This window comes from Chlorocebus sabaeus, chromosome 20 (assembly GCF_047675955.1).
Source record: "Chlorocebus sabaeus isolate Y175 chromosome 20, mChlSab1.0.hap1, whole genome shotgun sequence".
Taxonomy (NCBI): Eukaryota; Metazoa; Chordata; class Mammalia; order Primates; family Cercopithecidae; genus Chlorocebus; species Chlorocebus sabaeus.
Window position 1 is genome coordinate 91,426,728 of NC_132923.1, and position 17,641 is coordinate 91,444,368.

Genomic DNA, 17,641 nt, shown 5'->3' on the forward strand with positions numbered 1-17,641 from the left:
GGTAATTTTTGTTTTTGTTCTTGTGTTTTTGGAGATGGAGTCTTGCTCTGTTGCCCAGGCTAGAGTCCAGTGGCATGATCTCAGCTCACTGCAACTTCTGCCTCCTGAGTTCAAGCTATTCTCCTGCCTCAACCTCCTGAGTAGCTGGGACTACAGGTGCGCACCACCACGCCCAGCTAATTTTTGTATTTTTAGTAGATACGAGGTTTCACTATGTTGACCAGGATGGTCTCGATCTCTTGACCTTGTGATATGCCTGCCTGGGCCTCCCAAAGTGCTGGGATTACATGTGCAAGCCACCACGCCCGGTCAATTTTTGTATTTTTTGTGGAGATGAGGTTTAACCATGTTGCTCAGACTGGTCTCGAACTCCTGGGCTCAGGCGATCCACCGCTTCAGCCTCTCAAAGTGTTGGGATTATAGACATGAGGCACCGCGCCTGACTAGTATATATTATTTTGTGTATTTTTTAAATACATTTTTATAAAAAAATGGTATACTATAGGGGTGGTTGTGTAGTTTTTTAGTAACTTCTTTAAAAACCTTTTTTTGATTTAAATTTTAATAATATTGCTAACTACAACTTGCTTTTCCTACCAACTTTACATTACTTTTTAAATACATCCACATTGCTACTTATAATTTATTCATCTAAGTGCTGTATGTTTTATTGAGAAATATGCTACAGTTTATTATCTATTGCTCCTACAGATGAACTTTAGGTTGTTTCCTTTCTTTCCCCTGATTACCCACAGTGGTAAAATGAAATGAATATCTTTATTCAGGCCTCTTGTGTTTATGTGCAAGAGTTTCTCTATGCATATAACATTTAAGAAATACATTTATACCTCTTGAAAAGTGCTGTGAGCCAAGATACAAATACCAAAATTTAGTCTATTGTGCTATTGTAAAACTTCTAACAGGACTCCTACCAAAGCAACTCAGTTGCAATTAGCATTTCGTCTCCTCCCCTCCCCTTCCTCCCCTCCCCTCCCTCTCCTCCCTCTCCTCCCCTCCTTCTCCTCCCCTCCCTCTCCTCCTCCTCCTCCTCACCCCTTCCCTTCCCTCCCCTCCCCTCCCCTCCTCTCCCCTCCTCTCCCCTTCATTCTCTTTCTTTCTTTTCTTCTTTCTTTCTTTCTTTTTTGGAGTCTCACTCTGTCACCCAGGCTGGAGTGCAGTGGTGCCATCTCAGCTTACTTCAACCTCTGCCTCATGGGTTCAAGTGATTTTCTTGCCTTAGCCTCCTGAGTAGCTGGGACTACAGGTGCATACCACCATGCCTGGCTAATTTTTTTTTTCTTTTTCTTTTTTTTGGAGATGGAGTCTTGCTGTATCTCCTAGGCTGGAATGCAGTGGCGTGATCTTGGCTCACTGCAACCTTCACCTCCTGGCTTTAAGTGATTCTCATGCCTCAGCCTCCTGAGTAACTGGGATTACAGACATGCGCCACCACGCTGGCTAAGTTTTGTATTTTTAGTAGAGATGGGGTTTCACTATGTTGGCCAGGCTGGTCTCGAACTCCCAACCTCAGGTGATCTACCTGCCTTGGCCTCCCAAAGTGCTAGGATTACAGGCGTGAGCTACCATGTCTAGCCTAATTTTTGTATTTTTAGTAGAGACAAGGTTTTGCCATGTTGGCCAGACCAGTCTAGAACTCCTGACCTCAAGTGATCCACCTGCCTTGGCCTCCCAAAGTGCTAGGATTACAGGAGTTAGCCACCGTGCCCTGCCGCAATTCGCAGTTTCTTACCTCCTCCTAGCTAGCTGAGAATGTAAAACCAGACCCGCTGAGCTACAATGAGCAATTCTGTCTTCTGTGCTGTAATATGGAAAACTAGGATTTGCCACTCTCAGGGAACCCTGAGGGCATTGAGGAGGTTAGTAAGGTATTTTGTTAGGAATGAAACATATCTTGATAAACAATTCAGTAAAGTTGTAGGATACAAAATCAGTATATAAAAATCAGTAGCATTTCTGTATGCCAACAGCAAACAATCTGAAAAAGAAATCAGGAAGGTAATCCCATTTACAACAGCTTCAAATAAGATAAAATACCTAGGAACAGTCTTTTTTTTTTTTTTTTTTTGAGACAGAGTCTCTGTCAGGCTGGAGTGCAGTGGCGCGATCTTGGCTCACTGCAAGCTCCGCCTCGCAGGTTCACGCCGTTCTCCTGCCTCAGCCTCCTGAGTAGCTGGGACTACAGGCGCCCGCCACCGCGCCCGGCTAATTGTTTGTATTTTTAGTAGAGACGGGGTTTCACCGTGGTCTTGATCTCCTGACCTTGTGAGCCGCCCGCCTCGGCCTCCCAAAGTGCTGGGATTACAGGCGTGAGCCACTGCGCCCGGACACCTAGGAACAGTCTTAACCAAGTAAGTGAAAGATCTTTACAATGAAAACTATAAGACCTTTTTTTTTTTTTTTTTTTTTTTTGATCCAGTGTCTCTTGCTCTGTTGCCAAGGCTAGAGTGCAGTGGTGTGATCTTGGCTCACTGCAACCTCTGCCTCCCGGCTTCAAGCGATTCTTGTGCCTCAGCCTCCTGAGTAGCTGGGACTACAGGTGTGCCACCATGCCTGGCTAATTTTTGCATTTTTAGTGAAGACGGGGTTTCACCACATTGGCCAGGCTATAAACTATAAAACATTGATGAAATTGAAGAGGACACCAAAAAATGGAAAGGTATTCCTCATGAATTGAAAGAATCAATATTGTTGAAATGTCTATACTACCTAAAACCATCTGCAGATTCAGTGCAGTCCCCATCAAAATACCAGTGACACTCTTCACAGAAATAGAAAAAATAATCCTCAACTTTTAGAACCACAAAAGACCTAGAATAGCCAAAACCATCCTGAGCAAAAAGAACAAAACTGGAGGAATCACATTACTTGACTTCAAATTATACCACAGAACTTTATTGTAACCAAAACAACATGAGAATACTGGCATAAAAACAGACACATAGGCTGGGCGTGGTGGCTCATGCCTATAATCCCAGTGCTTTAGGAGGCCTAGGAGGGTGGATCGCTTGAGCCCAGGAGTTTGAGATGAGCCTGGGCAACTTGGCGAAACCTTGTCTCTATAAAAAAAAAAAAGTACAAAAATTAGCTGGGTGTGGTTGTATGCACCTGTAGTCCCAGCTACTTGGGAGGCTAAGTTGGGAGGATCACCTGAGCCTTAGGAGGTCGAGGCTTCAGTGAGCTGTGATCACGCCACTCCATTCTAGCCTGGGCAACAGAGTGAGACCCTGTCTCAAAACAAAACAAAAACAAAAAACCAGACACACAGACCAATGGAACAGAATAGAGAACCCGGAAATAAATCCATATACCTACAGTTAACTCAATTTCAACAAAGGTGCTAAGAACATACGCTGGGGAAAGGACAATCTCTTCAATAAATGGTGCTGGGAAAACAGGATATCCATATGCAGAAGAAAAATCTAATAAAAAATCTGATCAAAATGGATTAAAGACTTAAATCTAAGACCTCAAACTACTACAAGGAAACATTGGGAAAACTTTCCAGGATATTGGTTTGGGCAAAGATTTCTTGAGTAATATCCCCAAAGTACAGGTAACCAAAGCAAAAATGGACACGTGATCACATGAAGCTAAAAAGCTTCTGCACAGGAAATGAAGCAGTCAACAAAGTGAAGAGACAACCCACAGAATGGGAGAAAATATTTGAAACTACCCATTTAACAAAGAATAACCAGAATATATAAGGAGTTCAGACAACTCTATAGGAAAAAATCTAACAATCTGATTAAAAAATGGGCAAAAGATCTGAACAGACAGTTCTCAAAAGGAGGCATGCAAATGGCAAACAGATCTATGTAAAGTTGCTCAACATATTGATCATCAGAGAAATGCAAATCAAAACTATAATGAATTATCATCTCACCCTTAAAATGGCTTTTATTCAAAAGATGGGCAAATAATGCTAACCAAGATGTGGAGAAGAGGGAACCCTTGTACACTATTGATGGAAGTGTAAATTAGTACAGCCACTATGGAGAACACTATGGAGGTCCCCCAAAATAGTAAAAATAGAGCTACGATGTGATATAGCAATCCCACTGCTGAATATATACCCAAAAGAAAGGATATCAGTATATCGAAGAGACGTTTGCACTCTCATGTTTATTACAGCACTGTTTACAATAGCCAAGATTTGGAAGCAACCTAAATGTTCAATAGATGAATGTGGCACCTATACGAATGGATTATTCAGCCATAAAAAAATGAGATCCTCTTTTTTGCAACAACATGGATAGAACTTGAGGACATCATGTTAAGTGAAATAAGTCAGGCACAGAAAGTCAAACTTTGCATATTCTTACTCATTGCTAAAGCTAAATATTAAGACAATTGAACTCATGGAGATAGATAATAGAATGATGGTTACCAGAGGGTGGGAAGGGTAGTGTGTTGGGGGTGTTGAGTGGGAAATGGGATGGTTAATAGGTACAATAATATAGTTGGATAGAATGAATAAAATTTAGTATTTGATAGCACAACAGAGTGACTACAATTAGCAATAATTCATTGTATATTTTAGAATAACTGGGAGGGTACAATTGGAATGTTTGTAACACAAATAAATGATGAATGCTTGAGGTGATGGATACCTCATTTACCCTGATGTGATTATTACACATTGTATGCCTGTATCAAAATATCTTGTGTATCCTATAAATATATATACCCACTATGTACCCATAAAAATTAAAAAGAGTATTTATCTCAAAAATGAAAAAGTCAGTTGATGACAAACTTATCAAATTGTTCAGTTTAGCAGACAACTATGTTTTACATAGTCAACAATGTTTTATGTACTTTACATATGTTTTGTATATTACTTTAATATCTTTTAGTTTTCTAAAGTTTCTTTTTTCTTTTCTGTCTCTGTTCAAATTATAATCAGCCTAGCCTTCCTCTGCACTTAAGTCTCTGTTCTTTTTTCTACCCAGATGATTAACTTAACTCCTACAACTCTCATAGTGGAAAAATACTGAGCTAAGTAATAATGAAATGGAAGAAGTTTGAGCTTTGGTGCTGGATAGAACTTGGTTCCAGTTTTGGTTCTACTAGCTCTGTGTCCTTAGGCAAGTTACTTCATCTTCTGAGCCTATATTTCTTTTTCTGTAAAATGGAGATCAGACCTATCTTGCTGGGGTTTTTTTTTTTTTTTTTTGAGACGGAGTCTCGCTCTGTCGCCCAGGCTGTAGTGTAGTGGTATAATCTTAGCTCACTGCAATCTCTGCCTCTCAGGTTCAAGGGATTCTCAAAGTGCTGGGATTACAAGTGTGAGCCACCGTGCCTGGCCACATTTTGAGATTAAATGAAGAAATGCTTGTAAAATTCTTGATGTTTAAAATAAAAAACAGTGGCCAGGTGCAGTTCACACCTGTAATCTTAGCACTTTGGGAGGCTGAGGTGGGAGGATCACTTGAGGCCAGGAGTTGAAGACCAGCCTGGGCAATATAGTGAAACCTTGTGTTTCAAAAAAAAAAAAAAAAAAAAGCTATCAAGGGTGAGACCTATGACTCTGGATTTTAAACAAGCTTCTCAGGTAGTTTGAAGCACGTTATCAACAGACATACTTTGAGAAATGCACTATCCTTGGCTCCTTGGTTTCAAGTCTAGCTTTGCTAGTAAATAGGTTATAGCATTGACTTTTAGCATTTCCACTTTCTGGGCCTTGTGTTTCTTCAAATATAAAATGAATGACTGAAGTTGATGTTTTCTACTGGCTCTAAAATTAAGAAAATTTGTTTAAAAAAATTTTTTTTTTAGTGATAGGGGTCTTGCTGTGTTGCCCAGTCTGGTCTTGAACTGGCAGGCATGATGGCACACACCTGTAGTCCCAGCTACACAGGTGGCTGAGGCAGGGGGATTGCCTGAGCCCGGGAATTTGAGGCTGCAGTGAGTTGTGATAGCACCACTGCACTCCAACCTGGGCTTGGATTACAGGAATGAGCCCCTGCACCCGACCCTATTTTATTTTATTTTTATTTTTATTATTTAATTTATTTACTTTGAGGCAGAATGTCACTCTTGTTGCCCAGGCTGGAGTATAATGGCATGATCTCGGCTGACTGCAACTTCTGCCTCCTGGGTTCAAGCAATTCTCCTGCCTCAGCCTCCCGAGTAGCTGGGATTACAGGTGGCCGCCACCAAGCCCTGCTAATTTTTTTGTAATTTTAGTAGAGACAGGGTTTTGCCACGTTGGCCAAGCTGATCTCGAACTCATGACCTCAGGTGATCTGACTGCCTCGGCCTCCCAAAGTGCTGCGATTTTACAGGTGTGAGTCATGTGCCCAGCCTCTATTTTATTTTTAAAATTCTGTTTATATTTTAGATTCAGGAGGTATGTATACAGGTTTGTTACAAGGGTGTATTGTGTGGTGCTGAGGTTTGGGCTTCTATTGATCCCACCACTGAGATAGTGAACATAGTGCCCAACAGGAAGTTTTTCAGCCCCTGCCTGCCTCCCTCGTTTTGGAGCCTCTAGTGTCTGTTGTTCCCAACTTTATGTTTGTGTGAACCCAAGATTTAGCTCCTAGTTATAAGTGAGAACATGCGATATTTGGTGTTCTGTTTCTGCTTTGGTTCACTTAGAATAATGGCTTCCAGCTGCATGTTGCTGCAAAGGACATTATTTCATTCTTTTTTGTGACTACAAATTTTTTGTCTTATAATCCTAAAATTTTTTGAGACAGGGTCTTGCTCTGTTGCCCAGGCGGAGTGCAGTGGTTCTATCACAGCTCACTGCAGCCTCAAACTCCTGGGGTCAGGCAATCCCCCTGCCTCAGCCACCTGTGTAGCTGGGACTACAGGCGTGTACCATCATGCCTGGCTAATTTTTACATTTTTTCATAGAGATGAGGTCTCACTATGTTGCCCTGACTGGTCTCAAACTCCTGAGCTCAAGTGATCCTCTTGCCTTGGCCTCCCAAAGTGTTAGGATTATAGGTATGAGCTACTGTGGCCAGCTAACCCTAAATTTTTGTTCTTGTGGATGTAAATATTTGGTCTGGTGGTGCTGATGCCACTTTTTGGCATAGGTTCAATAGAGGTACTTCAATGTTTTGTTATTTGGGAACTCAGAGTGTTCTTCCTTCTTTGAAGACTGTGGTAGAACTAGATTAACTAGATTCAGGGAGATCTCATGGAACCTCAGGATGCAGTTAGGCCTTAAGATTTGGGGATTAGAGCAGAATAGGGAATTCAAAAAGTTCCCTTTCTTTTTTTTCTTTCTTTGAAGATTGGCCCCAATCTCTTGACTTCTTCTGCCTTCAGGCTATATTATAGAAAATGGCCCTGGCCGGCAGCTCCTGAGTTTACATGGCTTCTATTTTAGAAAGCCGCCATATTGAGACTGGACTATCTTAATTCCAATTGCACATTGCCAGGAAAGAAACTGTGGTTGTACACACTGGGTACAGTGCTGACTTCTGGCAATGGATAAGGAGGCAGACTCATGTTGCTAATATTCCTGCCACTTTTCTTTGAGTTGCAGAGCTGGTTAGAAGTGGTGGTGGTAAACTGAGTAGGTATCCACCTCCTTTATGAAAGCATTTCACTAATTGAGGAGTCACAATATTGTATTTTGCATAGAACCCTTACAATTGAGTCTCATGGAAAAAAGTAGAAATAGGGAGAGACAAGCTAAAAGAAAAAGTAGGCTTGTGCTTTTATTCTTAGTTATGTACCAGATGGGATGGAGCCTTCTGTAGTTACTTCTACTGGACTATGCTTTTTCATCAACAGTGAATTTTTAGACTGCTTTTGGATATAGTTTTCTTTTTAAAAAATTATATAATATGTAATTTTGAAGTTTCTTGTAATGTTTGTTTTATATATTTGGAATTAATTTTTGAAATAAAGAGAAAATTATATGAGGCTATAAAGGGTATTGGTAGAAAGAAGCACAGGCTTTTGAATCAGACGGGCTTTGTACTTTAATTTTTTTTCTTTTTTTTTTCTTGAGACAGTGTCTCACTCTGTTGCCCAGGCTGGAGTGCACTGGCACGGTCTCGGCTCACTGGAACCCCTGCCTCCTGGGTTAAAGTGATTCTCCTACTTCAGCCTCCTGAGTAGCTGAGATTACAGGTGCTTGCCACCATGCCTGGCTAATTTTTATATTTTTAGTAGAGATGGGGTTTCACCATGTTGGCCAGGCTGGTCTCAAACTCTTGACCTCAAGTGATCCACGTGCCTTGGCCTCCCAAAGTGCTGGGATTACAGGTGTGAGCCACTGCACCCAGCTTCCATTTTAATTTTATCTCTGCCTTTTAGTGACTGATTTCTTGATCTCTCTGTGAAATGAACATAATCCTTATATCATGGATTATCTGAGAATCAAATGACATTTGTCAAGCTCTTATACTATGTTTCCTAGAAAGTAGGTGCTCAATGATAGATATTATCATTGTCATTTTGTTACTTAGAATGTAATTGGTGATCTTCATGATATTCTACTCATGGTAAAGACTGGCTATATCTTGGGCTTTAAATATATCAGTGTTATTTGAGGGTAAAGACATACAGCATTTTTTAGATCTGAAAACCAGGAACTAGAATGTGAAAGGAAATATTTTTGCATTGAGTATTTATTGCTTTGCATGTATTTATTCATTAAAGATTTCAGTGGAAATTTTTTTGATCTCTTGTTTAGTGTCAAACCAGAAGAGAAGTACAATTCAACAAAAATTTATGTGTGGAGTTCCTTCTTAAAAGAAGAAAAAAGTGATTATTGAGACTATGGATCGGAGCAAACGGAATTCAATTGCAGGTTTTCCCCCACGTGTGGAGCGTCTTGAAGAGTTTGAAGGAGGTGGTGGAGGAGATGGAAATGTGAGCCAGGTGGGAAGAGTTTGGCCATCTTCGTATCGAGCTCTTATAAGTGCCTTTTCCAGACTGACGCGTTTGGATGATTTCACCTGTGAAAAAATAGGGTCTGGCTTCTTTTCTGAAGTGTTCAAGGTGAGTGATACTTCAGCTTTTCTCATATTGTCTTGCTGTGGTCACATTTACTGCAGGTTGACAGTTGTGTTTAATTAGGATGTAGGATTTGCCTAATCAAGGTGCTGTGGATCTTGAACACCATTCTAAATTCTCCTTTCAAGCTATTTATTAACTTATATTAAAATATTTTGTTTGAATCCCAAAAATAATGTGCTGGTTAAAAATTCAAATAACACAGGAGTCTCTTCCACCTCACCTCTACCCCCAGCCACACATGTGTGTATGTGTCCACACATACATTCTCCAGTAATAACCACTATTAACAATTCGGTGTGTATACTTCTGGACTCTTTCTGTGCTTATACATATATTATTTATACACCTTATATACATATATTAAAATTATATATATACACACCCACATATATAGTTTTTGTTTGCTTATCTTCAGTAAAATTGATAGCTGGGTGCGATGGCATGCACCTGTAGTCCGAGCTACTCAGGAGACTCGCTTGAGGCTGTGAGTTTGAGAGCAACCTGGGCAACATAGCAAGGCCCTGTCTCAAAAAAATATGAGCTCATAATGCTCCTGAGCAATCATATTTCCCTAGTTCACTCACTCCCTCAAGAGAGTATTTTGTACCTTTTCTTCTCTCATCAAATCCCGGTATTTCCTCTCTAGTCCTCATTGTCAGTAATTAATGAATTGCTTCCCAATTCAGTGAGAAAATTGAAGCAAGCAGAAGAGAACTTCCACAGACTCCCATTACTACAAATAGCTATCAACACACATCTTTACCCAGTTACTTGGCCTTTATACCTTGTGCTATGGATCAACTACCCATGCTCCTAAGTCCATTATTTCTGTTTATATTGTACATTCCATTTCCACTTGCCTACTAATAGCCATTGCCTAAGAAATTCTCCCCTCTCTTTTCTACATTGTATTTTCACTACTAAGTGTTACCATTAACATGTTAAAAAAAATCTTTTAAGGAAAAACAACAACAACAACAACAAAACCCCAAACATTTTGGCTCTGTTATTTCCCCTTATTTCAAATTTATTTCAAAAAAATAATTTTTATTTTTATTTTTTTGAGATGGAGTCTCAGTCTGTTGCCCAGGCTGGGGTGCGGTGGCACAATCTTGGCCCACTGCAACCTCTGCTTCCCGGGTTCAAGCAATTCTCCTTCCTCAGCCTCCCTAGTAGCTGGGATTACAGGCACCCACAACCACGCCCGGCTAATTTTTATATTTTTAGTAGAGACAGAGTTTCACCATTTTGGCCAGGCTAGTCTTGAACTCCTGACCTCAAGTGATCCGCCCACCTCAGCCTCCCAAAGTGCTGGGATTACAGGCATGAGCCACTGCACCTGACCTATTTTATTCTATTATTTTGTTTTTTGAGATAGGGTTTCGCTCTGTCACACAGTCTAGAGTGCAGTGTGGTATGATCATGGCTTACTGCAGTCTTGACCTCCCTGGGCTCAGATGATCCTCCCACCTCAGCCTCCAGAGAAACTGGGACTACAGGTGCATGACACCAAGCCCAGCTAATTTTTGTATTTTTTGGAGAGTTGGGGTTTCACCTTGTTGCCCAGGCTGTTCTTGAACTCCTGAGCTCAAGTGATCAGCCTGCCTTGGCTTCCCAAAGTGTTGGGATTACAGGTAAGAGCCACCACGTCCAGCTCCTATTGTTTCTTTTATTAATAGGTATACTTTCCCATGTCTTGTTTGTTTGTTTTTTTTTTTGGACCAAAACAACTCCATAGAGTTGTCTCTATGTACCATTTCCAGCTTCTTTCTTTCTAGTCTTTCTCTAAAATATTTTTTATTGCAGTAAAATATATATAACATAAATTTATCATCTTAGCCATTTTTTAAATGTGGAGTTCAGTGTCATTAATTACATTTACAATGTTGTACAACCATCCCCATTATCCTTTTCCAGAACTTTCTCATCATCCTAAACAGAATCTCTGTACCTATGAAACATTAACTCACTAATTCTCCCTTCTGTAACTGTAAATAGGTTCATTGCCCAATGCACACGGCAAGTCAGTAAGCTGAGACACCAGGTTGCAGCAGAGAAAGGTTTAATCATGGGGCCACCAAATGAGGAGATGGAGGGAAACCTCAAATTCATCTCCCCTAGGAGATTGGGGCTAAGGTTTTTAAGGGTTTTGAAGTGGGCCAAAGTGTGGCAATTGTTTATTTGTTAAAGAGTACAGGGTGAAGTCATGGGACAGGGAGATGAAGAAGCCGTATTCTCTTGCAGATCCTGTTCCTCTGTGGGGGTCTTCAAACTGGTTGCTGGAATTCAGGGGTGTGAAAAACATATTAAGCAATCCGTAAACAAAAGCATTACGATTATGTCAGAGATCCTGTTATAGGAAAGATGGGGATGGAAATAAAATCTTAAATTTTATGACCCTAATGTCAGAACTCCTATTCTGTAGGAACAATAGGGATGCAAATAGTCACATCTAGTCACATCTAGTGCTATGTGACTTTTTAGCAACCAGGAAGTGGGCCAAAGTGAGGCCTGATTAATGCTTAATTATAACTATATTTCTGTCCAGAACTTGGCATGCACTCGTTGTGAACCCCATGGGGGCAGTTTCACTCCCACCCCCTAATATCTTCTTTCTGTTTTTATGAATTTGCTTATTCTAGGCACCCTATATAAGTGGATTAATATAATATTTATCCATTTGTGTCAACGTTAATTCACTTAGCATGTTTTCAAGGTTATTCATGTTGTAGCATATATCAGAATTTCATTCCTTTTTATGGCTAATACTGCATTATATGTATAGGTCATATTTTATCTGTCTGTTGATGGAGTTGTTTCCACCTTTGGGCTATTTTGAATAATGCTGCTATGAATACCAATATACAAGTATCTGTTTTGTTCTTTGCTTGCAATTCTTTTGGGTATTTAGCTGTAAATAGAATTGCTGAGTCATATGAGTAATTCTATGTTTAACTTTAAGAAAAGATTATGGTAAAATACATACAAAATTTACCATTTTGCCTGGGTATCGTGGTTCACGCCTGTAATCCCAGCACTTTGAGAGGCCAAGACAGGAGGATTGCCTGAGCCCAGGAGTTTGAGACCAACCTGGGCAACATGACGAAACTCTGTCTCTGGGGGAAAAATAAAATAAAAATTAAAAAAATATATATTTTTTTCTTACTATCTTAACAGTATTTAAGTATATTAAGTACATACTTAACACAACTATTAAGTATGTACACATGGATGTGCCTCCAAACTCCAGAACTTTTTCATTTTGCAAAACTGAAACTCTGTACCCATTAAACAACTCCCCATTTCTCCATTCCCCCCAACTCCTGGCAACCACTATCCTACTTTATTTCTATGAGTTTGATTACCCTAGATATCTCATGTAAGTGAAAACATACAGTATTTGTCTTTTTTTGACTGCCTTATTAACCTAGTCAGTCTATGTTTAACTTTTTTCCGTAGCAGTTGTGCCATTTTACAGTTCTATCAGCAATACATAAGGGTTCCAGTTTCTCCACGTGCTCACTGGCACTTATTTTTCTTTTTCATGGTAATAATCCTATTTGGTGTGAAAAGTGGTGTATCATTGTGGTTTTGATTTGCATTTTTCTAAACAACTAGTGATATCTAGCATCTTTTCATGTGCTTATTGACCTTTTTTGTATATCTTCTTGGAGAAATGTGTATTTGAATCCTTTGCTCATTTTTGAATTGCGTTGTATTTATGTATTTTATATATAGGGAATATTTATCCCTTACCAGATACATGATTTGCAAATATTTTCTCACAATTTGTAGTTTGTCTTTTCACTCCCATGATGGTGTCCTTTTTTGCACAGAAATTTTAAATTCTGATTAAGTCAAATTAATTTTTTCTTTTGTTACCTTTTGCTTTTTATGCCAATCCAAGGAATCATCACCAAATCCAATATCATGAAGATTTTCCACAATGTTTTCTTCTAAGAGTTTTATAGTTTTAGCTCTTACATTTAGATTATTGATCATTTTAAGTTAATTTTTCAATGTGGTATAAAGTAAAAGCCCCATTTCATTCTTTTGCTTGTGGATAACAAGTTTTACAAACACTATTTGTTGAAAAGACTGTCCTTTCCCCATTGAGTGATTTTGGCGCTCTTCATGTCACAATTAACCATGTTAGCGAGGGTTGATCTCTCTCTCTCTCTCTCTCCCTTTTTTTTTTTTTTTTTTTTTTTTTTTTAAAGACAGGGTCTCATTCTGTTACCTAGGCTGGAGTGCAGTGGTGCTATCTCACTGCAGCCTTGACTTCCCAGACTCAAGTGATCCTCCCACCTCAGCCTCCCAAGTAGCTGGGACTACAGACACACACCATCATGCCTGGCTAATTTTTGTATTTTTTTGTGTGTACAGTTGTGGTTTCACCATGTTGCCTAGGCTGGTCTTGAACTCCTGGGCTCAAGTGATCGGCTTGCCTCTGCCTCCCAAAGTGCTGAGATTACAGGTATGCACCACCTTGCCCAGCCTCTTTTTTTTTTTTTTTTTTCTTAGAGACAGGGTCTCACTGTCATCCAGGCTGCAGTGCAGTGGCATGGACATAGCTGACTGCATCCTCAAACTCCTGGACTCAAGTGACTCTCCCATCCCAGCCTCCCAAGTAGCTGGGATTACAGGCATGTTACTGTCACGTCAGCTAATTTTAAAGTGTTTTGTACAGATGGAGTCTTGCTCTATTACCCAGGCTGATCTTGAATTTCTGGGCTTAAATGATCCTCCTGCTTCAGTCTCCCAAAGTGCTGGCATTATAGGCATAAGCCACTGCATTCAGCCTTTTCTTTCTTCTTTTTTTGAGACAGGGTCTCACTATGTTGCCCAGGCTTGTCTTGAACTCCTGGGCCTGGGCAATCCTCCTGCCCCTGCCTCCCAAAGTCCAAAATGCTGGGATTATGGGCGTTAGCCACCGTGCCCAGGCTTTTTCTTAAGATGGGGTCCCTCTGTGTTGCCTAGGCTGGTCAAACTCCTGACCTCAAGCAATCTTCCTGCTTCAACTTCCTGAGTTGTTAATTCATTTTAATTTTTGTACTCTGATTGTTAGTGAAGTCCTTTTGTTTATTGGTCATTTATAAAACTTGTTCACTTATATTCTTACCTGCCTTTTTCTGTTGTGTTGATTTTTTTGTAGTTCTTTACATATCCTGATAGTAATTCTTTTTTTGAAGTCATTATTATGTTAATTTGGCTTCTAGATACTTTCTTATTCAAGCCACCATTGCATTTCATAGTGAAAAACACAAAGCCTCTCCAATGTATTTGCATACATTTAGTGCAGAATTTGATCCCAACACTCTAATCAATAAACATCTAGGAAAATGTGGTGAATATTACTGATAAAGTAATGGGAAGTAACTGAAGAATTTTGTGCAGGCTAAGTTTTAACTAAGACTTAATTTTTAATTAAAAGCAAAACTTACATTTTCAAAAGAGTTTGCCCCTCCAAAAAAAAAAACAGATTAGATAGCTTCTAAACTATATTAAATTATGCCAAATAAATTTTTTTTTTTTTTTTCCGAGACGGAGTCTTGGTGTGTCTCCCAGGCTGCAGTACAGTGGTATGATCTTGCTCACTACAACCTCTGCCTCTCGGGTTCAAGTGATTCTCCTGCCTCAGCCTCCTGAGTAGCTGGGATTACAGGCACCCACCATCATGCCTGGCTAATTTTTATATTTTTGTAGAGACAGGGTTTCACCACGTTGGCCAGGGTGGTCTTGAACGCCTGACCTCCGGTGATCTGCCCACCTCGGCCTCCTGAAGTGCTGGGATTACAGGTGTGAGCCATCACTCCCAGCCACCAAATAAAAATTATAAAACAAAGGTTACTGCTTCAAAGAAACACCACCTCCATAAATGTCGAGCCAGTTCAGGTGCTGCCAATAGAATCCTAAAGAGTGATGTCTCTGGTTCATGTGAACAATTTCCGCAGTCCATGTGCTTTGAGGACAATTCAGGCCCTAAGGCAGACCATGCTCTACAGAGCTGCCCCTTCCCCACCCCAGTTACTACCCTACCTTGTGCTGGGCAGGCAGCACGTGGCTAGGAATGCTGCCTCCCTCAGGCTTCCCAAATCAAATCAAGTGCATATGTGGCTCAGCCACACTTTTGCACTCATGTTTACTACATACTTCTGCTTAACTTTACCCGTGAAAAATCTTAGACAGTTTCCTGTCACACATCCCCTGCTCCAGATGAGTTATGTGGATGTAGCAATGGGCACATCCTCAAACACAGCATGAAAAGGGTACAGGAAGACTCCGGTCTAGCCCACTCCCACTTCAAAATAATTTGGCCTTGGGTTCTTCCTCTAAAAACACAGGTAGATATAAACTCTAACTATAAAATCATGAATCTATAGAACTTTAGAATAATTAACAGCTCCCAACACTAAAGTCCAGCTGTCAGGCTGTGTTTGTGCATGTTGATGAGACACCATCAGCACCAAACCCCAGACTCCAGTGTGCTGGGGACATCTGACGCCTGCCTGATAGTAATTCTTTATTACATATGTTGCAAGTATTTTCTCCCTGCCCATCTTTTATCATTTTAGTTTTTATGTAGTTAAACCTTGGCTTGGCAGTGGTAGCTTACACCTGTAACCCCAGCACTTTGGAAAACTAAGGCAGGAGGATTGCTTGAGCTCAAGAATTCAAGACCAACCTAGGCAACAGTGAGACCCTGTCTCTAAAAAAAAGAAAAATAAATAAATAATACAAAATAAACCTATTAGTTTTTTCATTTACAACTTGTAGATTGTGCGTATAGCCTAAGAGGTTTTGAAAATATTGTTTTCCTCATGCTTTTATGATAGATTTCATTGAATATAAGATGCCATTGATTATAAGATGTACTTCTTGCCAATTAAACTATGACAATTCCCATTACTTAGAAGTTTAATTTTTTATTTAAGAGGTCTTTATGGGCTTGATGCAGCATAGTTGTGGATTTTGTGAGTCTCCTATTGTTGCCCAGGGTAGAGTGCAGTGGTGTGATCTCGGCTCACTGCAGCCTCGACTTCCCAGTTTAAGCAATTCTCCTGCCTCAGCCTCCCAAGGAGCTGGGATTTCAGGCACATGCCACCACGTCCAGCTAATTTTTGTATTTTCAGTAGAGATGGGGTTTCATCATATTGGTCAGGCTGGTCTCGAACTCCTGACCTCAGGTGATCCACCTGGCTCAGCCTCCCAAAGTGCTGGGATAACAGGCATGAGCCACTGTGCCCAGCCTATTAATTTAAAAAAATTAATTCTTCCATATTCTGCTATGGAGCTTTTATAATTTTAATTTTCATATTTAAATTTTTGATCCATTTGGAATTTATCCTAGTATAAGCTATAAAACATTGATCCAATTCTATTTGCTTTTCAGATGACTACCTAGTTATGTTAAGATCTTTTCACTAGTTCATCTTTTCCTTACTAAAGAAAATATCTCTATCATACACTAAATTAGCATATATATTTGAGCCTATTTCTGGATTTTCTGTTTTATTCCATTGTTCTGTCTATTCACCAGAATTCAAGGATAAAAATGAAATTTCAACCCACTGCGGGGAGAGTAGACTAATTAAAAAATTGTATTTAGACAATTAACTTTCTGAAAAAAGATAAAACTAGATGTTTATACCTAATTTCAAACACTGAAATAAACTCGAGATGAGTTAAGCATAAAAAACTGTCTACTACATTTCATCATTTCTAACACTTTCAATATTTTGAAATTGAGATGTCTTAAAATTACTTCCAGGCACCGGTACATGTGCATCAAAACTTGTGAAATGGGTGTCAGTGGTTAAAGAAACACCTGGATATAATAATGTAGCAATCTCTTAAGAAATTATGGATCACCACACTTTTGATAGCTTGAAATTAATTAATTAATTAATTAATCTGTCCTCCATGCTTTTTCATGGCTTAATAGCTCATTCCTGTTTAGCACTGAATAATATCCTATTGTCTCAATCTACCACCGCTTATCTGCTCACCTATTGAAGGACATCTTGGTTGCTTCAATATGTTGACAATTATGAATAAAGCAGCTGTCAACACGCATGTGTGGGATTTTTTGTGGACATAAGTTTTCAGTTCATTTGGGTAAATATCACAGAGTGCAATTGGTGGATTGTATGGTAAAAATATGTTTAGTTTTTTTTTTTTTTTGAGATGGAGTCTTGCTCTGTCGCCCAGGCTGGAGTGCAGTGGCCGGATCTCAGCTCACTGCAAGCTCCGCCTCCCGAGTTTACTTGCCATTCTCCTGCCTCAGCCTCCCGAGTAGCTGGGACTACAGGCACCCGCCACCTCGCCTGGCTAGATTTTTTGTATTTTTTAGTAGAGACGGGGTTTCACCATGTTAGCCAGGATGGTCTCGATCTCCTGACCTCGTGATCCACCGGTCTCGGCCTCCCAAAGTGCTGGGATTACAGGCTTGAGCCACCGTGCCCAGCCAATATGTTTAGTTTTATAAAAAACTACTGCCAAACTCTTCCAAAGTGGCAGTACCATTTTGCATTCCTTTTTTATTTTTTGAGACAGAGTCTCGCTCTGTGTCCCAGGCTGGGGTACAGTAGTGTGATCTCGGCTCACTGCAACCTCTGCCTTCCGTATTCAA

General features: G+C 40.0%; 1 protein-coding gene across 3 annotated transcripts in view; it reads left to right on the plus strand.

Annotated features, from left to right (window-relative positions):
* The window catches only part of TESK2 (testis associated actin remodelling kinase 2), a 150,433-nt gene that overhangs the window by 26,780 nt on the left and 106,012 nt on the right, over nucleotides 1–17,641 (plus strand). For all 3 annotated transcript variants that reach the window (XM_007978965.3, XM_037998779.2, XM_073007354.1), the window contains exon 2: nucleotides 8,684–8,991. In XM_007978965.3, the coding sequence (XP_007977156.1) occupies nucleotides 8,770–8,991 (222 nt within the window). In that variant the 5' untranslated portion in view covers nucleotides 8,684–8,769. The remainder of the gene's footprint in view (nucleotides 1–8,683; nucleotides 8,992–17,641) is intronic.